This window comes from Pagrus major, chromosome 22, assembly GCF_040436345.1.
Source record: "Pagrus major chromosome 22, Pma_NU_1.0".
Taxonomy (NCBI): Eukaryota; Metazoa; Chordata; class Actinopteri; order Spariformes; family Sparidae; genus Pagrus; species Pagrus major.
Genome location: NC_133236.1, coordinates 26338291 through 26357412, shown reverse-complemented (window position 1 = coordinate 26357412; position 19122 = coordinate 26338291). Strand labels below are relative to the sequence as shown.

At 40.1% G+C, this 19122-nt stretch overlaps 1 protein-coding gene across 1 annotated transcript in view; it reads left to right on the top strand.

The window, feature by feature from the left end:
- Positions 1 to 18868, top strand: part of atad2b (ATPase family AAA domain containing 2B) — a 67817-nt gene extending 48949 nt beyond the window's left edge. The window contains exons 27-28 of the mRNA XM_073492795.1: positions 9902 to 10030; positions 15327 to 18868. Of these exons, the coding sequence (XP_073348896.1) occupies positions 9902 to 10030; positions 15327 to 15368 (171 nt within the window). The 3' untranslated portion in view covers positions 15369 to 18868. The remainder of the gene's footprint in view (positions 1 to 9901; positions 10031 to 15326) is intronic.
- Positions 18869 to 19122: the final 254 nt, after the last annotated feature.

The following is a 19122-nucleotide window of genomic DNA, read 5'->3' as shown; positions in this document are numbered from 1 at the left end:
GCTATAGATAGCTGGTTGATATTTCTCAGGAAATATAAACAGCCCCACATCCCACCAGTAAATGAGGAATTGTTTAAATATAGCCTTATTGGTTGCAACGGAGCCAGCTGTGGCAAACTGTCACATCTCGCAACTGACTAATTAGACTGTGATTATGGAAAAGAGGAGCTATAATCTAAAAATGTCACCAATATGCTTTTGTTTTTGTCTTATTTAAGTTCACACGGGTGCTTGTTTAAATGTGGCTGGCTGTGTGGGTGAAGGGTTTTCAAGTGTTTTCTCCTCCCCTCCGTAAAAGAAACAGCTGCTGTTAATTTCTATACTCTAAATTGGTCACATATTGCTTTCTATGGAGTGTTAAGTCACTTCTTGTATACAGACATTAATATGCTGCAGAACGAATGAGCCGATGTATGTCCTTCTGTTAGAATGGTGTTAAAAATGGCACTAATGATCATACTCTGCTTAGCCCCGGTCGCTTTGAAGACTCACCGCTCACGTTATCTTTAGTGAGCCAGCTGAGGTAGCCAGGCCTGTTCTCCCATTTTCCTTCTTGCTGGCACACCCTGTCTCATCCACTGTATGGTACCCATCTTAGAAACGGTCCGCATTTGGCATTAAGCCATCCCTTTTGTCCCTCATCCTTTCTATAGCGTCCAAAAATAGAAAAAGGTTAAAGAGAATTGCTATCTGGATAATAAGAAGTCTCCCATTATTTGAGCAGGGCCCAAAAGGCAGCACATACATTGAAAGTTTTTTTGTAGAATTGGAGTTAAGGTATGGAGGCGGATGGGGAAACTCAATCATGGGTGACCAGCCTTAAAGCTTCTTCCAGTGTGGAGCTGATGCTGTCACACTGCCCTTCTCAGATGGATAACTCTAACTTCTGAGGCTTATCCCTCCTTTCCATTCACCCTATGGTCACGCCACTGTCTCGCTCCCCTTTTCATCTTTTGACTCTCAATTTTGTATCCCTGCTCTCTGAACACGAAGAGAGCCAATTATAGTGGCAGACCATTTTTTCGTCTCTCAATCAACAGGTGTTGTTCCTGCAACATTTGAAGGAAACAAGGGTATGACTCAAACATGAGCTTCTCTCTGCCTCACTAGATCCGCCAACTTGTGCTGGGATGTGTTCAAGGAACGGAGAGCATGCGAAGCAGCTCCGTCGTACTTTACACAGTCACGCTAGGGTCCCACCTAATACCCCAAGTGTAAATTGGAGCCTCGGCTCAGTGGGCTCCCCTGACAGCACTTCTCACTGATCGGGTGGGGGTTGCTTGGTTTTAGGGCACTCTGTGTAGTGTAATTGATGTAAAAGAAGTGTTCTGACATGCGCTTACTTCTTTCCTCCATGCTCCAAAGTGACATCCAGCTATCAAACCATTATCTAGTGGCTTTTACCAGTGTCCTCTGGGCATGATGGGGACGGTGGGGGTACATATCTTGTCTTGCCGAACCGGACTCCATCTTTCAAACTGATTGACAGGCTTTTAAGTTGCTCTGATCTTAGTGCTTCAACTGGCTGCCCCTGTGAACAGTCACACACAGAACTAATCTGGAGGTTTATTTGTTAGTGGGGGGGAGAAGGGAGATATCTTAAAGAAACAGATCGTGAAAAGAGGGGACTGTGAATAATTGCTTTTTCATCCCTGGCTTACGGAACAAATTGAATATCCGGTGCGCAGGATGAGAGTCACCATTTAAGCTGATATTTGCTGGCAGGGCTGGGACTGGCATGCTGCCTAATGTGTATTAGGACCCACAGTGAGTGGCGTTCTGTTCCTTCTCTCTTCCATCAGTCGTATTCATTGATTGTAGAGGGCTCATTATTCCTGACTTTTAACTTGACGGAAGAGACTCTGAAATCTCTCTGGAATTAAATACCATCAGTGTTATGAGTTTGTTCACAGACCCTACACTCAAAGCCTGTAGGACAGAGATGGTATTATTGCTGTATTTGCATTCCGCCTTTCACAGCCATGGCACAGCTATTTACTCTGAATCAGTTAGTAAAATCAAGTTCTGTTATTGCCAGTTTTACTGAAATGATGCTTGATGCTGTCTGGATCAAAATGAATTTCTCAGCATGAATAAATCGGTCCTGAGGCTTGTTTCTCTTACTACTCAGAAATGTCTCTCATAGTCAGCTGTTTGCTTTCATCAGTAATCAGACACTTGTCCACAGATGGACTGGAAGAAGCGCTGCTGACGATTGCAGATGAGAATTCAGTAGCAAGAAATCCAATCTGGCCCCGGCAATTTTTCCTCCATCTTAGCACGAACACACATATTCTCGTCCGCTCTGCTGTTTTCTCTAGCAGCTGCCTAGAAAGTGCTAGTGTTTCTAGTTGTTGGCACAGTATGGAGTCTTTTGGCTTGATGCTTAGCTATTACAGCATGTCAGGATTTCCTGTTTTAGAGAAGCCTGTCAACAGAAGCGGCCACATTCAGTTTCCATGATTCTTAGCACTAATGACAGCGGGGGGGACCCTTTGGCGAAGTAGCCATCATACAAAGACAACAGCTTAATAGTAATGCCGGACCAGCCTTTGATTGCCGATGAAAACAGATAGTCTTTGAAGGGCTTCTTTTATTTTCATTCAATCCCACTGATGGCCTTGACAGTGTGGCTATTTACATATAATTGTGCTGGCATAGATGTGCCTCTTGGCCATGCATGTGAGAGCCAGTTGTGTCGATAGCTCACACAACACAACATACCAGTGTCTTGTATTTTCTTCATATTCTGTAGTTTTCCCTCCTGCTAAGCCCCATTTGAGTGATTTATTATGCTCTTTAGCAGAGCTCCCACCTCATGCGTTCCACTCAGCCCTCCGCTTATATAAACTGAAGGTTTGTACTATGATTAGCTATATAGTACATGTAAATGAGTTTTTAAATGCTTGGCTTTCTTTTGTCCACCCTGGCAAGTACGAATATAATAGTAGCCAGCGCTATTGGTCCACCACTGTAAGCAAAAAACTGAATAGCATTTGGGTTGATGGAAATAAGCTGTAGCAGCTAGAGGGGATATAATATAATACTATAAGGCTGCTATTACATTTTTTTTTAGATAATAGCCAGGTTGGGAGTCCAAGTCAGGGTAAAGTTTAAAAACAGCAGTACTGTGGATGAATTATTGGAAATATCAGCTGATGAACGTTTCTCTCTGGCAATTTAGTGTCTTACATCTGCTTTCAGATACCAAATACACTACAAACTGTGTATAATGAATAGAAAAGGAGGCTCATGTAATTGTATTTTTGTTACAGCCCTATCGATGACACAAATGTACTGTAGAGCTTTAAACAGCAGTGCTTATTCGATGCCTCCAGTTTTCTCCAGGCTGTGCATGTTTGTATATTCTGAAAACATATTCTCATAATGCATAACGGACAGTCTGAAATGCTTCGTGCTTGGTCAGCATGTTTTACTGTTTCACCACCTTTCCCTCCCCACTACACACAAACAAGCACACTCATTGGTTGCACTACACATGTAAAGGACATTGCATCGATTAACCTTTATTTCCCCTGAGGTTTACCTTAAGTTTAACCGTAACTGGTCGATGGCAAGTCCTTTCCATAACCTTGACCTTATCCTAACTTTTTCTATATCCAATCGTTTCCTGGGGGTTTGCCTTTGGTGCATTTATTTAAAAAAAAAAAACATCTCTGCATCAGGGTTATGTGGAGGCGTGTTTGGGGTTATTTGTGTAAAGTCAGTGCAGTGAGCTTTTTTCCTCCTTTATTATCTGGTGATATTGGATCTCTGCTGTCTTAAAACCATAAAATATTAAACTTCTTTCCTGTAGCAAACAAACCAAACATCTTATTTTTCTCATACTTATCTCTCTTACTGAATAATATCTTTATTCTTCAAAACCCTTTTCTCCTCACTGAAACTATTGCAAAGGTTACTTCATCATTTTTAAACCTTTCATTATTCATTAACTTGACCTTGAGTGGTGCACAGTGGAGAACAGTGAGAGATCAGAGGCAGTAATTACTCTCCAGTCAGTGTGGCACAATCCAACAGTAATGCATTTTGTTCTCCGATATTTGGATTAATTTGGGTGAAAATAAAAGAGAAGAATCAGATTTCCGACACAGTTACATAATGCTCTTTCTGGAGCCTTTAAAAGATGTTGTTTGTGACTTGGCTGGCCATGTGTATTACATTCTCACCTCAGGCCAGTACTTAAGGTGGACACAGACAACTCCCAATCTTGACATGTATCCTTTAGTTTTTTTGTTTTGCTTTTTAATTGTGACCAGGATATGCACTGAGTGGGACTTCTCAAGTTGAAAGATGAACTATATTAGGTCTGGCTCGACTCCCTTGTCCATTTCAAGAAGAAGCTAAATTTAAGAAGTGTTTAGAAAAGCCACTCATTAAACCACGAGTGACTATTCAAGGTTATGGCTGTGTCCTGGTTTAATTTATACCCTGTCCAGGAAACTGGCCCTGAATCTCTAAGCTCTATATTGATTTTAACACAACTCCTTTATTGATCTTCGTCCTAAAGTGAACATGTTAACAATTTTTTATGAACTATTTATTTATACATATAAATTTAGCTTTTTTCATAATGTGAATGTCTGAGTCACTGATTAAACCTGGTGACGACCAGACTTAACATAGATCTCAAAATACACAGAGGTATTAAAGTGCATACATCTTTTTTAAATGCTGCTTTTTGTTGTTTCATTTGTGAAAAATGAATACAGCAACAACATCCATAGCAAATAGTGTGATATAGATGATAGCAGTGTAAAAACAGAGGAAGAAGAAAAGAAAGGTGGGTAAGTAAATAAAATTAATAAATTCACACACTAGATTCAGTTCACCTACACAGAGGATTACCTTAAATACAAAATCAATCAGAATTAAGTGCAGTATTCTTACAAAAGAGGGGGTAAAACAAAATATGAAATTAAATAAATAATACAAGTGAATTAAGAAATGAGCGACAAATTCAGTAAGAATTCAAAAAAGGTTGCAGCAAAACTATTCATGATATAATGATTACTCCCCCCCATCTTGAACGTACACCACCTGTCTGAACCAAAGTATGTAAATCATGATAAAAGTATTCTAACTATTTTAAATATTTTATTAGGCCACATATTAACATCATAACTAAACAAGTAATACCGTTCAGTGGATTAAGTTTATTAATATTATAAATCGTGTTGTTTAATATACTGTGTACCTTGCACAAAGGACCTAAAGGACATAATATGCACAGCTATCAGATGGCTGTAAATTTGCCAGTGGTATGATGTTGGAGGTAAAGCCAACCATTGCATATTTTAGGTGCGTTGGTAACCCCAGCAGGGCTTTTACATGCCCAGCCGAAAGGGATGACCATTTCAGTTTTATATTGCGGGGACCATGCTAATATGATTTGTCATGATCGTCCCTGACCCTTATAACACTATCTATATTGCATTACCGGTGTGACCGAGTACCTTGTAAGCCACATTATGTGCCTCTGCAACTGGATTTTCCCCCAGCAATTCACCATCCACTAGTGTCACATCCACCCTCTGCCCTCACTAAAGGCATGCATGGTAACTAGCAAACCAGAATCATTTATAATTCATCCGTTTGAGTGTAAGAGACTAAAAAACATGCAAGTTATAACAGGAAGAAAAGGGTGGATTGTTCTCTTATAGGCAGATTTTGAAGGCTTAATGGTGTCCCTGGTGACGGTAACTGTTGGGCTTCAAATCCTTGTTTTTTTCCCTCACAGCCTGGTAACCCTTTTGTCTCACTCAGCACTGAGGATGGCTCTTCATACACAGACACACTCACACTTGTTCGCTAGTGAAGCATCCTTCAGTGATCACAAAAGAAGATCCTCTCCTATAGCACGGTTACCTCTTGTCTGCATGTATGCTTGTTTACTGGCTGATTGTTTGAAAAGTTTTTTCTTTGTGTGACAAACTTGAAGCAGAGAGTGATGATTCAATGCAGCACTGCAATGTTTTTTGCACAATTCATTAGTGCAGAATAAAACATCAGCCATCAAACTATATTACCGTCAACATTTTGTGATTACATAATGGCAACATTAGTTGTTTTTTTGGCACTGTGGGTTGAGTTCACCATGACATTTTGATAATGATGTTTAAAGAGCAACTTAACCCCAATGGAAAAAGATTGCCAGTGGTTGAAGTTCCCACATTGCAGTGATGTACAAATGTACCCATGGTTTTGGCTACTAGCACAGCTTGCAAATGGTGTTAAATATCACTGGTGACATTTAGAAATTCATTAATGTGTCCTGTAATCCATGTAGACTGATGTAGTTTCAAATAAGATGTAAGAAGTGTACAATGTAAGAAGAGCAGCATGAATGTTGTAGTAGGCTAGACCCAGCTGTGGTTTTAATCTCTCCCAGTGATTTTAGCCTGGCTTGGAGGAATGAACGAGGAATATGAGAAATACTGGGATGGCTGTGTTTTGGGTTGACCAGAACTGACATGTCATCTGATTCATGGGTTAGGGGTTAAATACTGGGTGATGAAGTGTGTGGGTACCCGGTCTCTAGCCTGAATCCAGTCGCATGAATCACTCCTGGTTTGTTCCACTTATTTCTTAGTTTCCTCAATATTTCTGAGAATTTAGCATCTGTTGTTTTGCATTAGCATGACATTATGTTGTGGTAAATGCAATATATAGTGTAATTTTCCTGATAAGATGTGAACATAAACCCAGTTTAATTAGTCATTGTGTTGCACTGCCAGTTAACAAATGCAAAAAAAAAATCCTCTTTATTATCTAATCATCTTTCACCGGCAGAATTTTGGCACTAATGTCACCCCATACACCATTATTCTGCTTTGCTCCGACGCTACATTCTTCCCCAAACCCTCTTAGCTACATCTGGGGTCTTAAGAAGCTTGGGGATGGATAAAGATGTGAGTAAAGAAAGGATGCGAGTAAAGATGGGGAGGGCAAGATGGAACACAGAGTTTAGAGAGGGTGAGGTTAAATGGTCCATGTCAGTAGCAGTCTTTAACGCATGGGATTACTGCCCTTTTGTGTGCAGTGAGCTCACTCAATCACTGAGCCCGTGTAAGACACACTCACACTGCCACAGACACCCTGATCAAGCAGACAGAGGCCGGGAAGTACACTGCTGCAATCAGCTGGCGAACAGTAAGAGGAGAATAAATTGAGGGGATGGAAAAAGTGGGAACAAGGAGGGGAAGACATGAACAAGACGAGCTTGGAAAAAACAAGCACATTGGAAGAAAACAGGTAAATGTGTTGTGTGTGTGAAAAAATGGGGTTGAAGAGGACGTGAGGAGAGCCTCTATGAAACATTGAAATAGGTGAGAGGTGCAAAGAAGCACTATAAAGGAGTGAAGGTGCACTATAAAGTGGTGAAATGCACTTAAGGAAAGAGATGGGAAACAAAAATAGAAAGAAGCTGGAAATAGGTGTTGGCTAGATGAAAGCAAAGCCAGAGAAGTGTCTAACAGAGAATTTCACATTATTACGCATATGTGAGGTGGGTTGTAATGACACTAATTAAGGCTTTTATGCACGTGTTGTTAAAACTGGCATCTCACCGTGATGTGCTCCATTTGGGCCTCTTTTATGATTTCTCAGGGCTGGTTTTAATGTAAGACCAGGGTTACTGTAGAAAAAAGCACAAAAAGAATCCAATAAAACATGCTCAATGTAAAGCAGCTGACAGCACTTTTTGAAGGCAGCTGTGATGATCATTATCACTTGGCATGAATTCTGAATATTGGAGAAATTCTTGGTGCTCTTAGCTTCTGCAGGCATTCCTTATTTGTCAGGGGACCTATAGTTATTAGATTTGACAGGTGGAGGTTTTTATGTTAAAGGCATATTGCTGGTGAATCATCCATACCCTGCCAGATGAAGTTATGGAAGTGTGAATATTTGAAAGGTATTATCTTCCAGGCTGTTGAGTTTAGTATGACGAGCAGCTATTGGAAGTCGAGCTGGGGAACGTATGAAAAATATTTCAGTGATGGAACACGTGAGATTTGAGATTTTTTTTCTTCCTTATTATTATATGCATATGCTCGTAAACTTAAGGTAATCTACGACTCACAATGCAAACCTTAAAACATTCATGTAGGCTAGATAATGGCTTCATAAATGTCTAAAAAGCAATGCAGAAAAACATGTTTATTGTCTCAGGAGTGGAAAAAGCTACCAAGTGTCTAACCTGTCATTTCTCCCTCTTACTATTGTTGTGCTCAGTATGTGGCAGAGGAATTTTTAAAAGGTTTGTTTATCATTTTACAACACAGGGCTGTATAAGGAAATGCTTGCTATAGTCCGTATATGTCATAATAATTAAACTATTTTCTGGGATGGAGTGTAGTGAATGAAATGATGAGTCTCACAGCTTGAGGAAAAAGCAGCTCTTTAGTCTGGTGCTATGGCAGCGGATACTCCTGTATCTTCTACCAGATGGCAGCAGGGTGAACAGACTGTGGCTTGGGTGGTTGTTGTCTTTCAGTATCCTCACCGTATCACTGATGTTTGGTAGATGGTAGAAGTGATCTTCAGGCTGCTGCAGAGCCTTCCTGTTCCGGTCTGTGCATGAAGCACTTCTGTGTCTGTGATGTAGCTACAAAAATCTAAAATAAGAAGGACATGTTCAGAATGCAGACCTCTGACAAGGCCTAATAATGTCCCCTGTCACCCATTACTATACTGTCAATATTGTATCAAGTCGATGAAAGAAAAGTTATGCAGCTGTAGCTAAAATTTGGCCTAATGATTGTCCTGGGAGACTTCCCATTCTCTGTGCTGCTTAAGGACATTTTGGCAACCAAGTAAAAAATCTAATACATTAAAACACCTAATGACACAGGTGATGCTGTATCCATAATGTTTTGCTGGCAAGTAATACTTCAGCTGAAACGCTAACAGTCATGGTGCATCCCAAGGGCAGCTCAGGTTTGAAATTCACTTTTCTTGAACTCTATTAGAGGTGTTTTTGTACTGAGAAGTAAAAAAACTTCCTGGCAAAGTGAAGTGTTGCTCTCAAGGTTAAATTTCTGGTCATGAGTTAAGTCCGTCTTGGGATTAAGCTTCTACTGAAGTTTTTTGTTGACATGAAGCTGTCGTCTGTTACTTTAATCAAGACAACTGTTCTGTCATTTACACAGAAATCACATTCAGATGGAGTGCAGCGATTAATACAATGCTAACCTTTTTACCTCTGTAATTTTTCTTTTGCTCACTGTAATTATCTTTCAGACGTTGGCTGATGAGAAGCTTTGACAAACACACACGTCTTATTAATCTTGACATTGCCTTGGTTTTATGTGTTTAACGCATGGTCACTGTCTCTCTCTCTCTCTCTCTCTCTCTTTCTCTCTCACACACACACTGTTTAGTTTCTGTTGAGGTTTCTCTGTTTGCCTTGTTGCACTGATGGTAACTTTAATTATTTTGCCTTTGCTGTCTCAGTCCATGCATTCTGATGAGCCCCTGTGTTTAAATAGACACACATATATACACACAGACTTTAGCTTGGGTAAAATGTGAGGAACAGGTCAATTAAAAGGGCCTTTGACTGTCCAGAATGTTTTAATTAAAGTAGCAGTGAAATGTAAACTTGGTTCTAATTATGATTAGCCTTAATTAGCTGTCACTCTGATCTTAATTGCTTTTGAATACAGCTGACCTCCTAATGCTTCATCGCCGTGCGCCAAGCGCTGAGCTTGTGTGGCCAGTTATTCCGCCAATGATGCCTGTTTCATTATTGTTTCTCCATGCACATCATTATGGATATTGGTGATAAAGTTAGTATGTCTTTTAAGAAGTATTTATAAGAAGAATAAATACGTCTTTAATGCTTAATTTATAATGAATTTTTCTGATTGTCCCTCAGGCTCTACTAGATACGGTGGTGACGAAGAGTGAGGGTTACAGCGTGGAGCAGCTGGAGAGGCTGTATTCCCTTCTCAGCCAGTGTATCTACCAGCACCGCAGAGAGTATGATAAGACTCAGCTACTGGAGGTGAGAAGCACACATTCTGAGCTACTGTCTCTATACAGTATGCTGTCCTGTTGTCATTAGAGTTATGTTAAAACAATATAATACCACAACATCATATAGTACAATGCAACAATGCTGACGTGACTCGGGCAGTAATGTTTTCGCACAAGGTAATGTGTGAAAATTTTATTAATGTAACGTAATCGCTGTGAGATAGAAGTTTATTTGTCCTGAGGGAAATTGTTGTGCAGAAGTTGCAGTTCAAAATAGGAAAACATATAAAATATACAGAATATCAAAAATATAAACAGGTTACCAGTGAAGATCATAAAAATTATACACAGTTATGTAGCATTGGTTAATTTGGAATGATCATGTCCATGATATTGTGTCTAATGTCCCAATATTGTACATTATGTTCCTTTATGACCCGTCATAATGGGACAATACAATATGACTATACGATTCTTAACAGAACCTTATTACTAGCCAACCAGCAAGAAGGATTGAGAGAATATGTGAACAAGACCAATTCAGTTGTAAGTGAATATAAGACACCACTGCAGCAAGGTGCGACTTTTGTGCAAAAGAAGAAGTGATATGATATGTCCTTCACGGATTTCATTGAGAGAAGATGGCAAACTGAAAGATATTTGAAGATAAATCTGTATTTTCTGGCTTCATCTTTTTTTTTTGTGCTGCAGGTTTGACATCATGAAAGCAGCGTAACTCATTTCATGATGTAGAGTCACATGTGGCCACTCTGACAGTGAGGGTCCAAACAACTGGTAGCTTTTATTGAACTAATAACATTCCAGGCATGATGGAGAAGTGGACGGGGGCAAATGATGTCTGAGAAGAAGCATGTCATGTGTTTCATGGAGGATAGATACTGACCATGGATCTTCACCTTAAAGTATAATTACAAGTCTTGAGGAGTGCTACTGCATACGTAGAAAAAAATAGTAATAATAATAAATAATAATAAAGCCTATTGTGGCTTTAGTGAAAACTTTGTGTAATCTGACAACTTGCCTCCAGTGATGTCGCTCAGTGGCCAAGTTGAATTGTGGGTTATGTAGGCGCCAGGTTTTGAAAAGCAGTCCACTCATTTAGCATTGCACTCATCTAACACTGTTGGACTCGTTATGAACAGTTTAAGACAAATGATCAAAATCGATGCACAGAACCAGAGATATTGACTTTTTTGTACCACACTTCCATTTTCTTCCATTCCAAAATCTGGAGCCTACATACCCACAATGCAACCCACAATGCAACTTTTTTTTCTCATATGTGGTAGTACTCTCCAAGACCTATGAACACACTTTAATGTGTAAAAATTGGTGCAATTATCCTTTAAGGAATACAATTTAAAATGATTGGCAGCATAAGATATCATAAAGTCTGTATAACACGAAGAGTTGGTGTACATTTGCAAGCCCCACTTCCATTAAGTACAACTGGAAAATAGTTTAAAGCAAACTTAGAGAGTGTTTATCGTTGCAGGCAGAGTATGTGTAGTGTTTTGTCTCTGTGGGAAATACACTTCCTGCATATAATGAGTAAGGGTTAACAAAAAGACCTTTAATACAAGGTAATTTGCAGTTTTTTCTAGTTTTATTTTTACTCTCTCTCGCCAATGTTCCATACAGAAAAAGCTGCTGTATACTTTCCCAGTATCCCATCTGGTCATCTGCTGCTGCTGTCGGATGTCAGTGCAGACAGCGGGCCAGGAATGGCAGTGTCCTGGTGCTGGTAGCCAGAACTGGCTGTCAGGATGTCAGAGAGAGAGAGAGAGAGAGAGAGAAGTCAGCCAGGTGGTGCCGCCTGTCGACAGGCCGGCTGGTGGAGTGAGGAGGGTTGGGGGGTGCGTGTCTGGGTTCATTTCATACTGCCAGCCTAAATTGGTGTTTCCAGAGCAGAAATGTCAGCTCGTTTGGCACGTGTTTTGTTTGCCTGTGTTTTCCAACACACATCTCGACTCCACAGCGGGTCATCTCCTTGTTCCTCCATGGAGAATGCAAAACATGCACACACATATATGCAGTATGGCGGCTGAAGCTATTTCCACTTAATGTTGCACTCTGTTGCAGCGCATGGCGTTGTGTGTGTACGTTGTAGAGACAAGTGAAATGGAGCGTGTCCATGCATTTGTCTCCTTTACTCTCCCCCGTCCTCCTCTGGGGTACAGCTTGTCTCAACCTTCCAGAAGACCTGACCTTTAAGCAGATGGAGTAGACTGCACCCTGCCTCAAGTTAAAGCCAGAGGGACCTTCTCTGCTCTGTACACAATAACATGCCAACTATGTTCCGATCTACAAATTGGCATTCATATTGCCCTAAGGCCTAATGTTTCATTTTGCTAGTGTCTCAGACAGCAATTTAAAGCTTTGTAAGAGCCTTTGACCTTTAATCTGAATCTGTACGGTGCCGTAGCTACACATGCCTCTTCTCGAGTTAGCTGATCATCGTAAAAGTTGATTTATTTCTCTGCGTATTTGCAAGTCTACTGCTGAATATTAAGGCCTGCAGGTCATTTAATATACCCATACTTGTTAATCGAAAACAACATCAGGGGCGGTTTGAATTGTTCCTAAAACACGTTGGATTTCTGTTTAGTCATTTGATGGTGTCTTGTTCTTCTTCATGCAGGAAGGTGGTAAAATGTAGATGAACTGCACCAATGTTGAACAGTCATCTAAAGACAAAACCGTAATAAAACAGGCGAGAAATCCATTTCCCCACTGACAGTAGCCTTTGAAGAAGAGAATGCAGTGCAGCCCAAGCTTTCATCAGTGTGAATCCGTTGTCAGTAGCTTGTGAAACAACACCTTTATCCAGACACAGCACACAAAATTGTTCTCTCTCAAATCTCACTTTTTCTTTTGTGGGAAAAAAAATAAATTGTTAGGACGCTGTTGTTTTTGCTCTCCTAACCTGCACGTACACACCGCAGAGAGGCCTTTTCTCTGGGGGGTTGTAGCAAATTTGATCTGGGAAATAGCGAAAATCAGTAACTGAGGTGGAAGTAGATATGACAGGTTCAAAGAAGGCGGGTACACCAAAGTAATTTATAACATCTTTGTCACAGATGGGCCAAACATCACAAATTGATGACATCTTAACAGTGTCGAGCACACAATGCTGGATTTCTCTTTAAATGCATAGTATTGATGGCCCCTTTGGGAAATTAACTCTGAATTCTGCCTTGTTGTACCAATTGAGCATATAGACACTAAACCTTCCCACTATGCTGGGCAACTTCCATTCATGCTAGAAAGAAAGACAATAACTAAGGGGCCTATCTTTATATTAGTGAGACAGAGGTTAGATGCTGCGGAGGCTCGTTATATATTGCCTGCTGTGTTTTAGGGATGACAAGGTGATAGGCCTTCAGGCAGATAGACTCGAGATCACAGAGGTGCAAAGCGTCAGTGTGGCACAGAGCTTATTTGCGCATTGGTGTGTGGGCGTACAGTGAGACACACAAACAGACGGGTGTTAAAAGCATTGATGTGTCTAAGCATCGGCTGCGCCTGATGAGCTGAAGCTTTCAGGGAATTTTCTAAATGGGTGACTTTTTATTCAGCCGCATTTTAACTTTACTTTTCATACCTTCTTTGGATTTTACAGCTTGTGTGACCTGGTGTTGATAGCTGTGGGCATGATAAAGTGCTTAATTGATGTTATAAATGGAGTTGGAAAGGGAGTTAAAATCCCATGTAGAATGGCATCAGTCCTGTGACCTTTTTAAAATCGATTCAGAATAAATTGCAAGACATGATGGGTATAGTTTATTATATCTGGACTGTCAGATGAACAGCTGGCCACACTGCAAACTCTTTGCTTTAGAAGACTCAGCACCAGTTGAGCAGTTCTTTTGTCTTCATGAAAGGATTATGTATGACACTGTCAGAAATGACTTGTGAATTCAATGCCATTTTACAGCCAACAAAAGAGTGCATCTAGATGGCATTCAGGTCGACTTTTCTATCAATTCAAGCATTCAGGAGCATTTCCAAGAAGATTTTTTCAAAGGAAGAAATGAAAAATACAGAAACAAGAAATACAGAATATGACTTGTTTGGACTCAAGTACACGTTAAAAATCTTTAAGGCTTTAGCTTTTAGTCTCTTGTTTGGTCAAACGAGGGATATTCAATATGTTTTTTTCTAGTCAATGCTAAGAAATCTAAAGAATATTCGTATTTGAAAGCTGGAACCTGTATAGTTCATAATTTTTTACTTTTGTGTCTGGGCCCCCTTTTAAAAGAATGCACATTTTTGTCTCGACTATAGAAAGAATTAGGGCTGAAACTAATAGTTATTATTTGTTAATCTGCTTCAAGGTTAATCATTTAGTCTATAAAATGTTTTTTAAAAATGTGAAAAATGCTGATCACAATTTCCCAGAGCCCAAAGTGGCACCTTCAAATTGCTTCTTTTGTTCAATCAACATTCCAAAACCCAAAAACTTTTCATTTACTATCATGAATAACGAAGAAAAGCAGTAAATCCTTACATTTCAGAAGCTGGAACCAGCCAACGTTTGACATGTTTGCTTGAAAAATGAGTGAAAAGATTACATTATTATCAAAATAGTTAGCAATTACTTTTCTTTTCAACATCTAATGAAATAATTGTTGCCGCTCAAGACAGAATTTAGATAGCACAAATATTTTCCAGGATTCACATTAAAGAAAGTGCAGCACTTACTATTTGTGCACTAGTATCTGCTAATAGTTGATAATTACGCTCTTAGCAATTAGCATAATTACAATTTTCCCATGTTGATGTGAGATGCAAATGTTTTCAGTGAAAGATGACCGTCCCTCCCTGGAAAAGTTAACATCTAAGAAGTGTGAATTTTTCTATTTACTGTAAAGTTGAGAGTTTTAAACTTTTTGGTGTAGATGTTGAAATTGGTATCTTGTCGCGGCGCCTGTCGCACTGACTCAGCCATTCAGATGAGAGAACACACCGAGTGTAACATCTTCAAGGCATTAATCATGGTCTATTGCGGGCTAACATCCATCTCTCTTCCTCCGGCTTGGTTCAGATTTAGTCAGTGTCAAACTCTGCTGTTTTCACGCTGAGAAAAATCGCCTGTCTTATTCCAGCACAGCTTTGCTTCATTTTACATCGTTTATCATGCTGAAAGCTGTTGTTTGCTGTGGGAAATTTCCAAGTAATATTGAAACCGTGGAGCACAGATGCTTTATACACACATTCAAGTTTTGCTGTGTTGGTTGAGACTAAGCCGTGTCCTTGTGTGTGTGTGTGTGTGTGTGTGTCTCTCTCTCTTTGTGATGCAGGAGATGGAGGAGAGAATCCAGCATTTTGATACATTCCTGTGAGATGGAGAGAATACCTACTGTATCAGGTAGATCCTGAACACCCTGGGACCACAAAGAGACACACAAACTGAGTGAGAGAGAAAGTGAAGGAGCTTCTGAGTCCGGCCCTCAACACAAAAAAAAAACAAAACACACACAGTAAGGAAATCCGGTGCCCCTCCTCTCGCCGGGAGGTAACGTGACAAGGACAGAGACATTCAATGGTGCTATCGTCTCAGGAACCTGGCCAGATCCAGACCCATTCTACACAACCAAACCCCTGGAGGTGTGTCAGTCACACACGCGCACACACACCGACGGTGACGGGCAACTCTGGTGCTACTCGGGTGCTATCCTTACTTTTATCCATGCTGCTCTTGGGATTACTTCTTAACTTGGATGACTAGCAAAACCAACAGATCGGGTGATGTCATATCGCAACCTGGCCGCTTCTCTGTGGAGCAGGCCACGCATACACACACATACATACATACACACACACGCACACACACACACCCTGACGCCATGCATTTCTACAAAACAAACAGCAGAAATGCACACACACTCACTCAGATCCTCACCAGCAGAAGTGTGAAAGCAGAGTGCCGCGAGGAGATGAGGACAGATAATGTTCTGAATCACTGAGCTACATTGCTGAGCCCATCTTGCCCTCGAGCGGAACGCTTCGTCATTGGCCTGTTGTCACCATGCTATTACACGGCTCTTTTTTTCCTGCCATTTAAGCTACTTGATTAGTCCAATATCTGAGCCACAGCTAAGGATACTCACCAAGATCATAGGTTTACAAAAAAAGTTCTGGTGGGAACACAAACTGGTTGAGGTTAGCACAGCAGGACTAGAAGCGATTATGTCCTCTTCAATACAGCGGTCATCAGGTATGGGGGAAAGCTGTTAGCCTCCTCGGTGTTAGCGTAGTGTCGCCTGTTTGTCACCTCGCTCCAAACATTCGCCTCTGGCATTCACAGTCTTAGCAGATTGTCATGTCCTGAGTAGTTTGTGGTAGCTGAGCCCCCTCCCTCCCTTCCTCACTACGTTCACAGTCTGAATGTTTTCCCTCCCCGCTCAAGCTGTGCCCGCCAGTTGATTTTCCTACCGACACCCCGGCTGGGGAACTGGAAGCAGTACAAATTGGAATGCGTCTAGAGTTTGCACTGCCTAGTGTGTGCCTTATTAAAAAACCTCATATGAAACTGATATATTGAGAGGGATTTTTTTTATTTACTTTCTCGTTACAAATGAACAAGCTCCAAGTTGGGGTGGGTCTTAACCACTGAGGTCGCAGTGACCTCGAAGCAAAAAATATCTCAATGTTAGGTTGTTTAAATCATATCTTGGTTACACATCTACAATCTTGGCCAAAATTTGAGGAATCAGAAAGGAATTTTAGATAATACTTCTCTGGCTGTGTCGGTGTCTGGCCAGATACGTCTCAAGCACTTGAATTGTTTTTACGATATTTAAATGTATTCATGCCCTGTTAAACCCAGACCTGTTAGGGAGGTCACTCTCCACCTGAGCAGACAGCAGCAGGTGTGCGAAGAGGTTGACAACACCAGCTTTTTCTTCAGTTTTTCATATGCAAAAACATAATGATTGCGAGTCAAATGATTTACCGTGCCAAGTGTTATCCCACTCCCTCAGAAGGTGCTGACTTAACGGTGCCTGTTCACACGAATTCTGTTTCGACTATGAAAATGTTCTATTAGATGGTCATAACAACTTATGTATTATGTTGTGTATTTGATAATTATTTTTTACGGCTCTTTTTTTATACAATGCTTTGCTTGAGTTGAGATTGCTTTTGCATGGGTTGTAAATCCATAATGAACAAGGCCATTCTAGGCAGTGCCCGTCACTAAGGTGTATAAAGCATTACATGATTTTTTTTTTTTTCTCTTGTTAAATGCGTGTATCGACTTTATGGGTTTATTTTATTATGTTTTTCTCAACACCAGGTGAGAGAAGCTGGACTCTAATCTGTGGCCAACTTTGTATATCTTTTCTGACTGCAGTAAATGGAGGTATTTACTGAAGCTTTATAAAAGGTTTTCATGGCATTTTCACAATGCCGTGTAGACTGGTGAAGGCCCCTTCTTTCTCTCAAAGCACTCTTGTCCAATCCTCAAACCTCTTGGTGCAACTCTGACCCCAGCTCACCTCTGCCTTTTTCTCAAATTCTAGGTGACAAAAAGCAAAAGACCATATGCAAACTGGCAACGACAGGTTAGCACTTGGACTACTGCAGAGAGAATAAAACCAATGCTACCTCAGCTTAATTTATTTTAATGCGAAAACTGTTTACTGGGTACAAACACAGTATTTCCCTCCCCCGAGAAATACTGTTGCAACATCTACAGTACCATCGAAGGTACCAGATCAGTGCTACCACGGCTGCTGCAGTAATCCAAGAGTTGTTTATATCTCTGATTGTTAAGTATGTTTGCATTTGAGCCAGATGATGATTGCATAAATTTTAAGGATATTTCATGGACTGTATATTTTATGCTTTAGTTTCAGGTTAATTTCTACTGTACCTTGACACTGAGGAGATAATCCTAGTTCCGCTCCTCTTTCATATTATCAACCCCATACTTTGTTAGAAGCTATAGAGAGCATTTTCTGCCTCTTGACACACTCGCCTTTGTTTTTGTTAAATTTCAGTTTGTTTTTTGCAGATTTTCATCTCATGATTCTGATTATTTATTATTAAAACATGTTTTACACCTAATATTCAGTAAATTGTCTTTTTGTACGTTTGAAATTTAACGAATCGGGAAGCGTCACGTGTCCGTTTTAACAGTTTTTGCTGAATTTGCGTAGCGTTTGTGTAGCAGGTTTTATTTGGCGTGTACGGGGGAATAAAGGGTTTACAGGTCACTCAGGTTCAACACGCGACAACATGCCCTTTCAACCTTTTCTATTTATTTTAGTGTTCTGGTGTTTTCTTCGTTAAAGTGGTTACAGACTATGGCATACTGGAAGAGACTAACATTAGGACTGAAGTGATATTTAAATAAAAACGTAGTGACCGTCTAACAGATCCCAGGAAGAGAAAACAGGACCAGACTAACCTTCTTTTAATGTTTTTTTCACTTTGTCTCCACTTTCTGCCAAAAGAGTTATTTTTTATGAATTTTAAAAACACATATGGAAATAAAATGTGGGTAGTTAAATGTCATACATTGTGATATTCCTTTCTTATTATAAATTGTAGCCAGTTTGGACTAACAACCAATTTTTGTCTGGTAGTTGAGACTACGTAGTCCAGTATGCAGAAGGAAAGGGTTTGTTCTATCCTGAATTACTTTGTTCTTCCCTATTTTTCACAGTTGCTTTAGTCGAGACTTTTTCCATAGCTTTGTCAGTTCTGTTCGTTTGTGTATTTTAACACACCTGTTCGCAATTGTTACGTTAGTGTAAGTTATATTTGAAATGAAACATTTACTGTATTTCTCAAATAAACTGCTGTGATATACTTGAATAAAGGTTCAAACTGTAAATTTCAAGTGTTGATTTTTCTTACAGGAAATTTTAGACAAATGGTTAAATCCACACCTGTAGGTTCAGATTACCTGTTGAAAAGCAGAGTGCAACAAGTGAAAGCTAATTTTGGAAGCCATTTAGTTACATGTCCCTTAAACACCTTAGTAATTTTATATGAAATTAGAAGCCTTTGAGATAGGGCTGGGCAATATATTGATATTGTGATATGGCACTAGTGTTGCTTTTCTGGTTTTAAAGCTACATAATGTAG